The following is a 16,399-nucleotide window of genomic DNA, read 5'->3' as shown; positions in this document are numbered from 1 at the left end:
AGATCTATTTCAGCGAGTTTTCATGAGCTCACGGTGCTAGTGACTCTGGCCCCGACACGGCTGAGGTCGGAGACTCAGAACACTCGCCCAGATGGGGTGGGAACAACCTTCACTTATTTCCTACCCTGGAGACAGGGTTCTTTTCTTAGTCTGAAGTAAAGGCATGTTTTGGAGAATGAACCAGCTTTAGCTGATGGAAGCCTATCTCCATTTTCTAGTCTCTGTGAAATTTTGAGACAAAATTTGGAAATGGCTTATATCAGTAAAAACTGACTTGTTCGCCAGAGTCATCTTGAACTTTAAAAAGTGGCTCAGTTTTTGAACTCAAGGTTTTTCTCCTAGAGAGACTCCTAGGGGCCTTTCAAAGGATTTAATGTGTAATATGATGTCTAGAGGAGAGAAGCTAAAAATAAGCCTTATCTTGGTTTGTTTTCTGTGCCATCTCCTGGCCCCAGATCTCAAGACAGCAATACCAAAATGCCTTGATGGCATCCCGGATGGACAAAACTCCTCAGTCTTCAGACAGTGAAAACACTAAAATTGAATTGACTCTTACGGAGCTGCACGATGGGTTGCCAGATGAGACGGCCAACCTGCTCAATGAGCAGAACTGTGTGACGCACGCCAAGGCCAATCACAGCCTGCACAACGAGGGCGCCATCTAGGGGCGCCCCGCCGGCCCGCATCTTCCCACCCCCGAGGCCCCGGCCGGGCTGCTCGGCCTGCGCCTCCATCTGACCATGAATCCCATTAGTGTGAGCTTGTGTGCCATGCTGCATCCTGCAACATCCTGAGACCAAAGACTTTGTCCCCTTCCTGGAAGCAGCAGAGGAGGATGGAGAGGGGGAGGATGGAAACTAGAGATGTGAAATCGACAGCTAGGGCGTGGCGTTCAAGATCTTGGTGGTGAACTTCTTCCACCCAAATAGAATCATGTTTATTTTTTCAGCTGTACCTTTTATCATTGCTCACTCTCCTCCTTCCTCGATTTGCATGAAGTTGAAAATTATTGCAATTTATTATTTTTTTTCGAGAGATCATGTTTTTAAAAAGTGTCTTTTGCAGAGTTTTAAATGGTTCTGTCTGAACTCTGCTGTGACCCCATGATGTGACCCTCATAGGATGGACCTGCCCCTCCGGCGGCCTTTGTTGGCCCTCCCAGGGTGGGGTACCCATCCTCTGTGCCCCAGTGGGTGTCGCTGTCGAACTTCAAGGATGAATGAAGAGAGCCGTGACGCCGCAGACCTGCCGTCTGGCGGCTCTGCGGGGTGGAGTCTGCACAGGGACCTGCGGTTGCCTCTGAGCTCAGTGTCGTTTTAAGTTAGTGTTTAACTGTGCCCCTTTCCCTTAGAAAGGTTTAATATTTGCTTGGAATGTGATTTTTGCTCCCACTCTAAGGAATTTTTATCTCCAAAATGAATGTTAATGAATTTTAAACCCACGGTTTATCATTGGCAAGAGGCGAGTTGACTTCATCCTGACATTCCTACAGCCTGGGGTCTTCGGCTCAGCCGGGCCTCCTCCCCGACCCAGTGCCCCAGCCTACAGAGCGTCGTCACCCACCTCCCCATCCTTGCTCTTGTTAACCCAAGATGCTGCTACACGGATGCCAAATGGAAATCTTCCACAGGGCTTTTGAGTAAACACGTGGTGTGAAGGTCAAGCTCCGCTTCCCACCGGGATGGAAGGAATTGTCAGGAAAGGATTTGGACCTTCCAGCTGTGCTCTGTGCTCCATGCCCAGAAGGCATTTCTAGACCCATGTATTCAAAGGAGGGAACTCTGGGGACTGTCGGCCCCACCCCTCCTTCCAGGGAGCCAACTGTCCCTCTTCCCCTCTGTCCCTGGGCCTGTGGGGCCCAGCAGTGGCTGTGTCCCCCGCCCGAGGACCTCCGTGCCTCCCGCCTCAGATACGGCCCACGCCAGAGAGGCTGCCTGTACAGCCAGGGTCAGTTTGGCCCCAAACAGGGATTCAGAAACCAAATGTGTGTCGTGGCCATTTCATGTGTGTCTCTGTCTTATTTTAATACCAAATTCATCACATGTAGTGAAATTAATGTCAGGAGATACTTCTTGAGTGACTGAATTCTTAACTATCTTATTTGTGTGTTAAGTGTTAGCCCAAGGGATATGTGCATTTTGTTGGCAACGTTCGTACACTGAAATGACTTTATACTGACCACCGTTTTCATATAGCATTGTCAGTCCACACTGCACCCAGTCCCTAGCTAAGAAGAGAGCATCTTCTCCATTGGGTCTCGCTGAACAGAGGGAAGCCCTGGGGCTGAGCGGCAGTTTTCTCCTCTCTCCTCAAGGTGGAAATGTGCACCCCGGGCTGGGCTTTGTGGGCGTGGGACCTGTGGTTCGGGAATAACCAGCAGTGTGCTGGGCTTGCCTCCTGGTGAACAGTTTGCTGGCACCAGTGTCGTATGCATGCTTGGCGCAGTATTTCCTCTGGTATGTCAGTCCTGGAGTGTCTTCCTCAGAAAGGGTCAGGCCCCTTAGTGAGGGAAGTGCTGGCCTCCCCTGGTAGAGAGGCAGGGAGGTGCCCTTTAAGGGGGCTCAGTGGCCTGCTGCTGGCATCCAACCTGCCGCCATGGGATGCAGCCCTACTGTGTAACTTGACGTTGGTGGCACCCTGCACCGTGAGTATCCCCTTTTATAAACAGATCCATCTAAGTTGAAAGGTCTCCATTTCTTAAGATGCATCCAGCTGAGCACAACCCCAGTGTGATGTGGGAACTGGGACTATCTGTAGGGTGCGCAGAAATGAGTTTCCAGAAACGAGGTGAAACCTGGGCCTGGTGGGGGGAGGGGCTTCTCCCCCAACAACCACGCCGCACTCTTGACCCAGACAGCACTTGCCTTCCCTGTGGCCTCGGGGAGCGGTTCGTCTGGCCTTCAGGGGCCTCGACCCATCCGCCTCTCCTGGCTGATCTACTTCTCCACATACAGTTTGTTTCGGGGTGCTTTGCTCCTGCAAGAAGCCTCTGGAATTGGAATTAATGTATGGAATCTTTCTCAGAGCCCCACTGTTCCTTCGGGAATCCTAGAGCTCTGTGAGAGCGGGGGGAGTGGGGAGCGATTCCAGCTGCTGTCCCTCTGACGTCGGGGAGGAACAGGTAACTTCTCAGTACTGCCTTATCTCTCAGTGTGGTGGCTTTTTGAAAAGTCCTCTCTGTAAAGGAGATGGCAGGGGTGGCTTTGCAGTGGGGCTCCCAAAGGATGAAATTTTAGCCTCCCAAGTTTATTTTCTATAAACCACTCTTTACGTTTGATTATTCACACTATTTTACAACAACAGGGAATCTAAAACAATTCCTCTCTGGTCCCTGGAGGAATGAAGGCTAACATTTGGCTATAGTTACATCTGCTTTGGGGAAAGCTCAAGACCCTTCAAATAACACTCAGTGTCTGAATGACCATGTTCCTCTTCCGGCCCCATTTCCCTGTGGAAACTAACTCCAGGCTGTTAAAGGAGAAGCGCTGGCTCGAGGCTTCTCTGGGGCAGCAGCAGAATGATTTTCCCTTTGAAGGTCTATGCAGTTCATGTCTATAAGTAAATGGGAGTCAGGCAGAGAAAGTCCATCAAATGGTTGAGACCTCGATATGCAGTGGCCAATTCTTAGCACCGCTGGTGGGCTGTCCTCCCTGAGGACTCCTGGCTTGGTAAGCAGGGAGGGGCGTGGCTGTGGAGCAGACACAGGTCCTGGGGTCCTGAATTTTTATGGAGCCCTTGTTGTCAGACCCAGGGCCTCACTCCTCTGTGGTGGCCTCTCTAGCCCCAGCTCTGTGGGACCGGACCGGGCCTCCTCCTGCTCCTAAGCAGCCACTCTGGCATCTCTCGGGTTCCATCTCAGACCGGACCCCTGGCAGCCAGATGTCCCCAGGATCGTCTGCTTTCTCTTAATGCAGGAGAGGGGCTTTTTTCCTGCTTCCTTGGAGGTCGTCTCCCTTTATTTCTCTCTGTTCTGTATTCATCAGGCAAGTCATATATTTAAACTCTTAGGAAAACAGAACTTTAAGATTTCCACATGGATATTGGGGTGCTAATTAACTAGCTTAAGCTTTGGCTCTTACATAATTTGAATTTGAAAGCACACCCCATTTACCTCTCTTCTTCCCTCCCTCCTCACCTCACTTCTGGAAAAGAGCTCCATGCCCCTGCTGATATGGTTGGCTTCCTCAAGCGGGAGGGAGTATGGCATCTTGCCATTTTCTGATCTTAGTTCAAGAACTTTTGTGCAAGCATTGTATGCAAAACTTCACACTAAAACAGAACATTAACTGTGAATATATTTACCTGTGCTATCCCCAGCGCCGTACGACTAAAGGACTGCTTTTACCACTCTAGGAAAATAGTGGTAGGTACAGGTAGAGCTGCATTCCCTAGAAAATAAAGCAACAGGCATGGAGGCTAAGCAGGGACTGTGAACTTCTGCCCTCAGATTCTCTCATGTTGAGGAACAGACCTAAGTAGGCCTTGGCTGGTTGAGCCTGTGTCCTAGCTGGTCAAAAACAAAAACAAAACCCCATCATCTTCTGAAAACAAACCAGGGATCCGTGGCCATCTTTGCCTCTCCTGGGCCCAGAGACCAGGGTTCCTCAGTGTTCTCCAGGGGTGATCCCAGGCTGAGGACTCATCTGGGCTGGCGCAGGAGGTGCTCACCTTGTTCCCTGGGATTCCAGGCAAGAGGCTGCCAGGGAGGGTTGGCTTGGTGCCATCACACGACGCATGCTTCCTGGTGGCATGGGCAGCAGGCACAGCTCCCCTCTCGGTTCCGACCCCAGAGACAGGGTTTTCTTGCAGGAGTTTGAGGAGAACTCCAAAGCTGAGCTGGCGGGTTAGGGTGTTGAGGCTTCTGTGGCACCTGTGCTCACTTTCTTACTGAGGATACAGCCTCTTGTCCCGGATCAGGTTTGATTCTGTTCTGGATGGTGGGCTAGTCAGTGGTGCTTCTGTCCAGCAAGAGTGTCTGGGTGAGTTACAGGTTAACCCAGAATTAGGAGGGATTTGGAGAGTTCAATATGAAGGCGATTTGGGGATTCAGAAATGTTTCCGATGTAAATTTATCAATGAGCAACCTACTCAGTGGATTTTTATACCTCAGGGCCATTTGCAAATCTTTATCTTTTCATTCTTCTTTTGTATTCGCGTGGGCTGATAGGCGAGATGAGTTCAGAGAATTCCAAGATGATGTTCATTTGCCTCCACTTGAGGGTGAGTGGGGCACCCATGCCAAGCTTGCTGATTTTACCATTCCCCCAGGCTGTGACAGGGGGACGCCTTCCTCTGCCATTTGCAGGCCTTCTTCCTGCAGTGAATGCTTATGTCCTGATTTTCCTTCTGCCCTGTCTGAAAATTCCAGAGCCCCTGGTCAGCCCTAAGGACAAGAGGAGGCGACGCAGTTCTGTCAGCTGCAGAGCTTGCAGGAGCTTTCCTCCCACCATCTTGAGCTGGGGACCTTCTTCGCTTCTTAGATCTTTGTGGTTGGCTCAGCTCAAGTAAGCTTTCTCTTTGTCTATGCTAGAGCCACTGACATCATCTCACTAGAATTGTTTTAAATATCTTTGACGGGAAATACCAGGCCGTACTTGAAGCAACATGAAAACAAAGTTTCTAGTGGCAAGAGAGTAAAGTTCTAGGAGTTTGTGTGCCAAGGTTTATATGTACACAGATCCAACATATACTGTAAGAAAGACTTGAGTACACGTTAAAACTTTCTTGAGTTTTAATACCCACCGGGTGTTAAATGTGAACAAATTGGAAGAATGACTGGGAGTATTGCTTTGCCTCATTCGGCAAAGTATCTTCTGGCATTCGCCCACAGACCAACATGGATTCCCTTGGGAAGTTATTTTTTGGGGGCCAGCTTCCTCTTCAGATTAACCCTGGAGAGCACTATCAAATGTACCTTGTGGAGCTTGGGTGCCTGCCCCTTTTGTTAGAGGCCCAGGCCCCTTGGGTATAAATGGCTGGTCTCAGGCTCCCAGAGCAGAAGGGACTGGGGGAGAATAAGGCCTGAGGACTCTCGTTCCCCAGAGAGCCCCAGCCTAGTTTCAGATTCATTACTCCCCGTGTCTGAAGTCTACTCTGTAGGTGGAGTGTATCAGTTCATTGACTTTTCTTGTTTCTGGAGTCCTTTAAATCCACAAATGTATATGCTTTATTTTATATTATTATTTATTATGTACATATGCCTCTACTGTTAGTACATCGTCTGTGAGTAAGACGAGATCTGTTCTGGAGCCCCTCATCCATGGAGCCTAGGGTTCTGTTGTCTCCAAGTGGGTGAGAGGACAGTGGTTTTGCTGTTTTGTTTTAAGCAGGTTGCTGCTCTTAGGTTGGTCCTCGCATCCCTGGCCCGTTATTGGGCCCACCTCTGTTCCTGATGACCAGTGTCTGGGATGAGGATGGAGGCAGGTCTCCTATCTTGTGGCAGGGCCTCTCAAGTACCTCCGTGAAATACTTTCGAGGTGGTTTCCTGGTGACTGGGTCCATTCTGTGTAGTGGAACAGCATGGCTGAGAGACCAGAGCCTCCTTCCTCACTCCTGCCCTCTCAAACCAGGTCAGTGGCCTGGCGCTACAACAGTGATGGCCTCTTTATTCCCACCTTGGATCGCAGAATCCATCTCTCTGGGCCATGGAGGCTGCCTGCCCATCTGGGCTTCTAATATGCCTTTTCTTGGTTTTGAGGCCCAATGCCAACATTGCCTTGGCCTTCAAATAAGACCCTGCTTTGTGTCTGATTCTCATCCTCCTCAGCCTTTATTCACTGTATCATAGTGTACATTTCATGCTTTTCTGCAGTGAAGTTTTCTGAACACAGTATTCAGAGCTGTGTACATAAACCTAAATAAGCACAAATGACATGTATAGGTTTCATGAGCTGATTGTCATAATGAATGCATTTTATAATTCAAATGATGTTGTAGATTTACAATCTCTCCTATTTATTTTGTACCAATTTATTTGTAAATTTTGTGATTGTTTTAAACGGTTTTTGTTCATTTCTATTATTCTATTTAGATAAATGATGATTTTTCTGTTCACCCTTCTAGCGGATGTGTGTTCCCTCTTTCCCCTTTCATCTCTGCAACACCAACCTCGGTCCCCTGCCCAACTGCATGGCTTTACTGGTGGGAAAGCTGGGATTAGTTGTCAGCATGGCAACACGTCAGGGCATTTCCTTTGGACGTACACCACAGTCTTATGTCAGAAGAGAACTGGGTGCCAGAACTCTGCCTCCAGCTCATAGCCTGGTACCGCCAATTCGAGGGGGTGTCCTGCTTTGCAAGGATTGTAGCCTGTCCTCCATGAGTTCATTTTAGATAAGGACACTGAAGTATCCACTCAGATTACCCTAGACATTTGCTGCTCAGACAGTAATACGACACAGTTCAGCTGAGCACATATCTAAGCTGTTTTTTTTTTCCTGGGCAAGACCAAAGGCCTTATTCAAGCCTTTCTATTGGCTCTTGAAGATGAGAATGGCTCTGTAGGTCCTCTGCTAGGTGAAGCCTAGGAGAAAGGTTGCAGCAGGCACAGATGGTTCACCCTCAAGTTGAAACACCGGGCTGGAGTGTGGTGAGTCAAGTGCAGTTGTTCCTCGGGATTCAGTGGGCAGCTCACATCTCCTGTAATCCAGTGTGTCTGGCCCACATCCTCTCCCGTCACTTCAAGTCTGCTATCCCTTTTTACCCTCCTCACTCATGTGACCAGATCCTAAACACCTTCCCCTTGAGGTTCAAGGCCCCTCTGTGATCCATTCCTAGATCACATCTTTTTGGAATCCTTTTTTCCTCTACACTTAATCTCTATTTTACATTCCAGAGAGGCTCATGCTCTGAGAATTGAACCTCTTGGTGACTGATCCATTATTTTCCCCACTGTAATGTTTAACCATGACGTCTGTGGTCTACTTTACTCATCCTTGTCCTGCAGATGGAGGCACTTCAGTGAAGAATTGCTGACAAGATTGGCTTTGAGCCGCTGTCTGATCTAACCACCACTCCCACCTCCCCAGTCATTATCCCCAATTTCTTGAAAAGTAGAACATGGTAGCTCTACGCTCCAGTGAAGTGTCGCCTTCTCGGGAGCCTGCTACCTTTCCTGAGAAGCAGAACAGAGAGCAGCAGCAGAACTGGGGAAGGAATTCCTCCTCCAGCACATCCTCTCCCAGCTGCCTGCTTTGCTTAGTTTTTCCTACTTACTCAGTTTGTCTAGATGAGTCCTGAGCTCAAATTGGGAAATTCTCCAAGGAAAATAGAGGCAATTTTAACTTGCCCTCTGCATCCATGGGGTGCCCAAGTGTTGGCTCATTTCTAAGCTCTATTATGGAAAAAGCTCTGGGGTTTCTATTTCCTATCACAAATTGTGCTCCCCAGCACCTCTTCTCAACGCAGCACTTCCGAGGACAGAGTGTGATCAGAGGGTCTTGTAGAGAAAGTGACTGGTGCAAACTGAATGACCTAGAGTTGATTTCTGAAAACTTATTTTATGCGTTTTGAAGGTAATTCAATTTAATAAAGAGCTGATTCCTTATTAAAGCCAAAAAGTTGAATTATATTAGATGGCTAATAAACTCTTTTGCCTTCTTTGTATGATTGTTTCATCATTTTCCCTCCAAGATCCTCACATCTGTGCTCTTTCAGAAAGTTGCAGAACAAAGGAATGGCTATAGGGCCCTTTGTCTGTGACATTCTGGTGGCAATGCCATCTCCCCTGGTGGATGATTGAGGAATCAGCTGCCAGAATTTTTTGTCAAAGTGCTTTCCCTCCAAAGGAATTAGTGATTGGGAAGCGCTCGAACAGGCCAACAAATTGCAGGGATTTTTAGACTGAGCAGCCTCCCTACCACAATTCCGCTACATCATTGACTTGAGGGCAGTGGGTCCAAAAATGAAGTTACTTGCTTCAAAATACCCACACCCACAGTCAAAGATTACCTCCGGTGAGAACCGTCTCTCAAAAAAGACTGGACATTTAATAACCATTTTTCAGTGTTGGGAAGGTTTGCTTGGCAAATCCTGTTTTCAAGTATCTCAGGCACTTGTGAGACCTTGAAGGACTGCTGCCGTCCTTCATGAGAAGAACGTGCACCCAGCTGCTCGGGCTCCAGTGTGCGTGGTGAAGTTTATCTTGGCCCAGACTCTTCAGGCCTCCTCTGAAGCCCTGGGCAGACATCGCTTTAGGAAGAGCTCAATGGGAGGGCAGAGCATGGGAGACAAATTTGTACCTAATTTGATTCATGAAGCAATCTGTCTAATCCACCTTTTTTCTGGTAATAAAATAGAGCAAAGGTATCTTACATTGTGGGAGGAAACATAAAAGGACCAGACTAAAAACTGGTCATTTTGTTTTAAATTGGAAAATACAGATTACTTAGACTTGCAATAACAGTTAGCAAGCTTGAGATGAAATGCTCTATGTTCAACTGGGAGTACTTTTTTGTGTTAAAGCTCTTCAGAGGGACTTAAACTACTGTATATATTTCATTTTTGAAATTACATACCTTTGTTGGAAAAAGTCAGACTGTTGTGGCCTTGGGATGAAGACACTGAGTCTGAGGACAGGGAAAAATGATTGAGATTGCCAAGTTAAAGAGAAAAGCTGCCTTGTTCTTTCTGTAAGCAAATGCATTCTCTTTCTAGATGCCTTGCTTTCTGTTATTTCTGCATACTCAGCAGTGAGAAGAGTGTGAGATGCTGCTTCACTGTGAGTGGAAGTGTAGGATGGGACAGTGTGGGTTCCTGGAGTCCCCTGGCCCTGCTTCCTTCCTGGCTGCTGTGCACGTGCATGTCCTCCTGTTCTTTAGTGCCCCATTTTTCTTCTGTCTTCCAGGCTGCTCAGGTAGCTCCATGGTAGAGATCTCATTCTCAGGGCCTCCCAAAGTTGTGTATTATTTGAAACTGTTCCATTTGGGGAAAAACTTTAAGAACAGCTTGATGCTCTAGTCACCAAGAAAGAATGTCATGAGAAACCTAAGGACTGATATGTGAACTACTAAACCAAGTGAGCAACTGGGCCCATAACTGCACGGCAATAGCTAGATCATAGTTACCATTTTTCCCACCATCAAAGAAAGGTTAAATAGTTTCCATAACATGGAATGTGGACAAGGCTCCTACCCTTAATGCAGACTTAAATATGCAGTTGTTTGTCTCAGGCTATTTGTGGTGAATAAGCAGAGTATTTTTAAATGCTCTGGAAGCCTTGGAAAAACTGCAGGGCTTTAAAGTTGTTGACAAAATATTTCTTAAATAAATCTGCTTTAGAAATATCTAAACATGGACAAAGTACTTTTAAATCTGACATGTAACTGCAAGTGGCTTTAAAGTGGTTGCTCAAAAACAATACATGACTGAAGGATTTGTAGCTCTAAGTTATTCTATTTAGAAGGGGCAGCTTGAAGGGCCTGCTTTCTTATTTTAGGTCTCAGCAGAGCTATGCTTACGGTAGGAGAAAACCTAAGGTCTAAACAGCACACTAAACTCTCTTGGCTTTAAGCAACTTTTCTGAAATACACCACCTGAGCTTTAACTAACTCTCTCTATAGACGAATGTATGGGCAAGTCCTCTTGCAGAAGGAACTGCTGTGCCTCTGATCACATGCTGGGTGTGGCAGGGTCCCTGTTAGCCCACACATGCCCTCAGACTGGAATTCAGTCTAGCACCCAACAAGAGGTGCCTGGTGCTTTACACAGTCTGAAAATAAGTGGTGTTTTCCAAGTACCCAGGAAAGAAATTCTGAAAAGAGTTGGGAGTCTTCTCAGTCTAAAACGCCTCAGGTTTAAAAAAAAAAAAAGGATACATTAAAATACATTTTAAGTTCAGCTTCCTTAACTATTGGCAACAGAGAGAAACTCACATTCATCTTTCAACAAGCCCAACTGCAGCTGCGCCGAGTGCCTGCCCATGGAGCACTTACTCCCCAGCATGTTCTTCTAACAGGAATAGCATACAGAGAAGCTCTGCTCTGCTCTGGGTCTTAGACTCTTATGGAACCCTACCTCTTTAAAACATTTTGGTGGTTCTGAAGAAAGCTGTGACCAGCAGTGGAATTGTTACTTATTCCAAATGTGTGCTTTCCACTTCTCAATCTGTGGACCCACTGCCAGAGAGACATCTGGCTAAAAAGAAACTCTTACACAGATAAGATCTTATGTAGGTAACAATACAAAACTAGTAGTAAATTAAAGCAAAGTGATCATGTTGGTCCTTGCTATAAAAGGGAAAATATGTAAATATACTATTGTCAGTTAGCTCTGTAGCTGTAATAAGTCACTTAGATATCATCTCACTTTGAGAAAACTTAAGACCACGTCAAACTGGGCAACATCTCCATCTTGAATGTGGTCACCCCAGCTATTAATTATTCTTAAACACATTCTCTAAAATTTAAAGCAGGGACAGCATCTAACTGCTATTAACAATAGCGTTTCTAACCTGATACTTTTAAAGTAGCATATATTCCTAAAAGACAGATCCAGTTACAAAGTATGTTTCTTGACTAAATGTCAAGCCCTATATATTGAAAGTGATGAGGTAGCATGGCCTTGGCTAAGTTTCTGTCTTTCCTTCCTATAAAGTGATTTTTTTAAAAAAGCCTCACCACACAGTCCTGTACCAAAACTTTCCATGAAAAAATTGAGGCCTATTTAAGTGCTATAAATTTAACCATTAATTAATCATGCTGGACTATATTTCCTTTAAGAGAGTGTCAAATCGATGTCACTAAGTCAAACCCAAACCCACTTGAAGACCAATAGTTATTACAGTTGTGCTACAGGAAGGGGTCAAAATCAGTATTATAAATATTATACTTTATTGAATTCTAGAGCAGCTAATCTACCCTCCTGTGTTGACCAATAACAATAAGAATGAAGAAATCTATGAAGTTTAAAGTAAGAGTGTACACCACTGTTAAAAATGTTTTAACAACTTTCACTGTACTGGTAATACCCTAAAGTATACAGTAATGATCCATTCTTGCTCAAAACGACAAGAAGTGGTTTCACTTGGGATTCTGAAGTGAATTTATTCACATGGATTGTGCCCTCTGCTTCATAGAAAGGTTCTGGCTTACAGAGCCCTCTTCCTACCCTCTAATGCTCACTCTGAAATACAGCAGTCAACCCTACAGGATAGAGAAGGCTGGAATGGGTTGGCATGAGCAACACAACATAGTCCCTACTAATGAATTTTACTCATTATGCTGTAATAGAAGAAGGTTCCCCTTTTTCTTTTTGCGGGGGGGGGGCTTGCTCCTTTGTCCTCTTTCAGCTAAATTCTGCCTTTGGATTTATCCCAGATGAAAAAAAGATTATGTGTTTGGATAACACAAACATTTTCGCTATTAATCAAAAAACTGTAGAAAAGGATGAAGACTTCTACCTCAAAATGAAATTGTTGCAGTCCATTTTAGACCAGCCCTACAGCAAGTAGAGAACACTTCTGCAAAGCCACTGACAGACAGCAGCCTTACCAGAATTACTGAGGACACTTAAAGGCTTGTAAAAGGAACCTGGACCTTAACAGAAGACTACATTTAATAATGGAAACAATATATTTCGCCACGGATATACAATACTGTGTAATGCACTGAAAAAGATGAATTTTGGAGTAAGAGCACAATTTGTGACATAACAGTGTTTTTGGATGACCTCTTCCCATCGTCCTCCTTGCTTTACTCTGAGACCCTTCACCACCCTTAGTGTATCGAGATACACTACAACATAATGATGATGAAATAAGACAAGGAAACAGTGTCACAAGCCACGATGGAGCCATCTGCATGCAGTTCAGCCTGGGTTTACCCTCACTTCCAATACAGACTCCATTACTATTTTGAACCATCTGCAAAGAGTGCAGACACACAAAACTAATACAAGTATGTCCCTATGATTAGAATATTTAAAGTCTTCAGAACCTTTCCAGATATACCTTTGATGGAGCTCCCCCCCAACGAGAACCCACAGAAGAACATCCTTTGCTCCTGAGAGTCCCGTGAACTTGTTTAATGGGCGCTCAGAGTTTTGGTTTTCCTCCTTATTCTTCCTCCTCCTCTTCCTCCTCCTCCTCCTCATCATCATCTTCATCATGGCAGTGTGTAATTTCCTGGGGGGCCAGTGGGAAGAGGTTGGGAGGTTTAATCTCACTAATTGACCGTGTCAACTGGTGCCGCTTGTAGTCGGTGTCTTTGAAATCCACTGATGTGCGGTTCCGGGTGGCAAGGGGGGACTCCATCTCATTGATATCTACGTGTATGTGCTCCACCGTTGATTCATGAGGCATCTAGAACAAAATCAGAAGTTCAGAAAGCAGACGGAGCAAAACAGCTGTTTCTCAAATCCTAACCCCTCTCCCTCTGTTAGGTGGCGTTGCAGAGGGATGTCTGTAACGGACCAAGGCCAAGCCAATTTAGATACTGAAGTATCTTCCTGGAACTACCTACAAGCTGCCTATCTTCTCTCTTCCCAATCTTCAAAACTCCGCCCAGATGGTTTACTATAGCCTGAAACTGGTAAGATGGGAGAGAAGAGATTCTTTTTTCTATTTCACAGCAAAAATCAGCCCTAAACATAGATTAGTATCAGAACACAGAAATATAAAACCCACATTTGTCTCCATTAGTACTAACAAAGAGGAAAGTCTTTGCCACTCAAATAACATTATCGATAGAGTAGACTTCAGAGAGTCAAGTTATACTCTGTGACATTCTATCTTGATCATACTTTCTCAAAGACCCCTTTTCGTGCAACCATGTTTTGCACATTAGAAAGAAATGATCTAAACTCTCCTGTGCCATCCCACAAAGCTGGCTGCAGATCTCAGCCTTAAGAGTGCATCTTAGGGGCCGGCCCAGTGGCGCAGCAGTTAAGTTCGCACGTTCCGCTTCTCGGCGGCCCAGGGTTTGCCAGTGCAGGTCCCAGGTGCGGACATAGCACCACTTGGCAAAAGCCATGCTGTGGTAGGCATCCCACATATAAAGCAGAGGAAGATGGGCATGGATGTTAGCTCAGGACCAGTCTTCCTCAGCAAAAAGAGGAGGATTGGCAGTAGTTAGCTCAGGGCTAATCTTCCTCAAAAAAAAAAAAAAAAAGGGTGTATCTTAATTATAAATGGTAGCTTAAGGCTGTATTAACTCACCAAGACGTGGGCAGCTCTGAAGAGGTAGCTGAATGGGTAATACAGCAGATTGATGAAAGATGCTGCATAGAGATCAGCATAACGCATCACCTGACTGGCAAAGAGGGTCTGCCGGGAGCCACTGCGAAACAGGCTTCCCATCATCCCATAGCACATGTCCATGTCATGAGTTACTTTCTAAAACAAAGAACAAGATTGAGTCTCAGTTCATTCACAAAATATTTATTGAGCAGTGGCTACGTGCCAGTCCCCATATAAAATCAGAAATACGAAAATCACTTAAACTTAATTTATTTTCCAAGTTTTCTCCCAAATCCCATTTGGATACCTTAATACGTCTCTGGATGGAGCTAATGTCTGGGCGCTCATTGCTGCTGCTGTCAAGGTGCCTGGAGACAAAAGAAAAATCAAATGAAGGACATCTCTTACCCCTAGGTTGATTCCTGAAGAGGTAGATAGTTTTTAGGGAAGAAATTTCTAGAATCAGGAAACTTACTTGTAGAGTTCAGCCAAGAAAACATCCAAGCTCTGAAGTTCTTCGAAAAGGGCTAGTTAAGGTTTGGAAGGAAAAGGAAAATATTTTAAATAAATCAAATAAAAAGCATCCAATTTTTAATGGCTCCTGAAACTAAAGTAAAAGGTTGCAGATATGACTGAGAAGTAAAGCTAAGGTGAGTGTATAAAATGACTTCCTCTTCCCTCTTCAGGAAAACCCACCGATACCTGCTTCGAGTCTGGCGGCAGATGAACGCAATCTCCTCTTAACTGCCTTTCCCCTACTAAACACCACTGATTACAATGCTCCCTTCCAAATGGATGCTGATTCTAGGCTTACAAAGTGCCAATTCAAACCCCATCTTAGGTGTATCAGCAAAGCAAGTGTTAAAAATTCGATTTTCAGATGAAAGAATGAGAATTAGGTGACCTGTCCAGAGTCACAAGTCTAAGAAGTAGAGCCAAATCACCTAGATTTCTAAAATTTCATACATGGAAAGTTGAATAAGTGGATGAAAGCTTATCTGAAAATCCCACAGACAAGTACAAACAATAGCAACAGCCAGCATCTGTTGCATGCTTTCCATGTGTTCCAGTCTTTCTCAACCTGGGTTCCCCAAAGAGAATTAAGCCCTAATGCATCCATTGTATGTAACAAATTTTCTTATCTACCATCTTTGGGAGAACTAAGAGTCATTCAAATCATGTTCTGTGTTCTGTGGTTCAGATGAGAAGCCTTGGTTGAGAAGGGTTATTTCTTCTATTTTCTTTATACACATATTACTTCAGTTAAGTCTCATCAGCTTTATGAAGTAGGTATTATTATCTTCATTTTTACATTTGAGGAAACTACGGCCCAGGATGTCTTAGCACTTGCCTAAGGACATGAAGACACTAAGTGGTGGAGCCAGGGTAACCACCTGAGGCAGGCCGAGCTTCCGGAGGCAGTACCTTTCACCACACTGCAGGTGATACAAGCTAGCAAAGGATGGGTTGGAGAACTTGTGTGTCACATATCTTTGCACAACTAGATCCACAGCTCAATTCAGTCCAGCTCAGTTCAGAGAATGCAATTTGGCCTCATTCTCTACTTCTCAGAAGAGCAAATAAAAACTACCAGGAGGCGATTAACACTCAGAGCCATCAATGGCCCAGAATCATAGACAGGGGGCTGGTAGCACAGAGACTGGAACTCGTAGGCGTGGTTGGACAAATATGGGGCTACAGAGGAAAGTGGCATTCATAGTTTAGTTGCTACTGTAATATAACTCGGGACAGTAACCTTCTATACTTAACCTTGATGGGATTCAAGAATAAGGCTGAACAAGATAACCTCCATATTTCTTCAAATTCTGGAGTTCCAGCTAGATGGTAAGGAGGTATCCAAATATCAGGTCTCATGGTTTTGACCACCTCTGACCCCCTGCATACAAAGTGATGGTTCTTCAAAGAGAATTAATTCACAACTGGCCATTTAGATACAAACTGACTATGTCAAAGATTTATAAAATAAGAGTAATGGCTGCTTACAACTCTTATCAGTCCAGACATGCAGCTCCTGTGCAAGTTCAGGAATGACCAAGAAAGTTCGCCACCCTTGTCGTTTCTTTGATTTTAGAATGTCCCCAAAAATGTGATCTCCAATATACAGAATGTCCTTGCCCTTGGCTCCCAACAGATCACAGATTGTATCAGATGAACCTGAAACAGTGGAATGAACAACGAGAAAACAAAAATGTCTCCATAATCAAA

General features: G+C 45.2%; 2 protein-coding genes across 55 annotated transcripts in view; one reads left to right on the top strand and one right to left on the bottom strand.

The window, feature by feature from the left end:
* CNNM2 (cyclin and CBS domain divalent metal cation transport mediator 2) overlaps window positions 1-8,604 on the top strand; it is a 156,745-nt gene extending 148,141 nt beyond the window's left edge. For 3 of the 5 annotated variants that reach the window (XR_011421273.1, XR_011421266.1, XR_011421279.1), the window contains one exon: window positions 456-1,998. Coding sequence is in view for 2 of the 5 variants with exons in the window: in XM_023640152.2 (XP_023495920.1) it covers window positions 456-665 (210 nt within the window). In the remaining 3 variants the exon portion in view is untranslated. Of the gene's footprint in view, window positions 1-455 lie in introns of all 5 variants that reach the window. The other 2 variants (XM_023640152.2, XM_023640147.2) reach the window with 1 other exon arrangement.
* A 3,205-nt stretch (window positions 8,605-11,809) lies between these two features.
* The window catches only part of NT5C2 (5'-nucleotidase, cytosolic II), a 139,410-nt gene continuing 134,820 nt past the window's right edge, over window positions 11,810-16,399 (bottom strand). For all 50 annotated transcript variants that reach the window (XM_023640181.2, XM_023640195.2, XM_070221541.1 and 47 more), the window contains 5 exons: window positions 16,178-16,348; window positions 14,649-14,700; window positions 14,481-14,541; window positions 14,153-14,329; window positions 11,810-13,297 (listed from right to left, as the gene is read on the bottom strand). In XM_023640181.2, the coding sequence (XP_023495949.1) occupies window positions 13,052-13,297; window positions 14,153-14,329; window positions 14,481-14,541; window positions 14,649-14,700; window positions 16,178-16,348 (707 nt within the window). In that variant the 3' untranslated portion in view covers window positions 11,810-13,051. The remainder of the gene's footprint in view (window positions 13,298-14,152; window positions 14,330-14,480; window positions 14,542-14,648; window positions 14,701-16,177; window positions 16,349-16,399) is intronic.

Source organism: Equus caballus, chromosome 1, assembly GCF_041296265.1.
Source record: "Equus caballus isolate H_3958 breed thoroughbred chromosome 1, TB-T2T, whole genome shotgun sequence".
Classification (NCBI taxonomy): domain Eukaryota; kingdom Metazoa; phylum Chordata; class Mammalia; order Perissodactyla; family Equidae; genus Equus; species Equus caballus.
The sequence above is the reverse complement of the archived record's forward strand: the minus strand, read 5'-3'. Positions and strand labels throughout refer to the sequence as shown.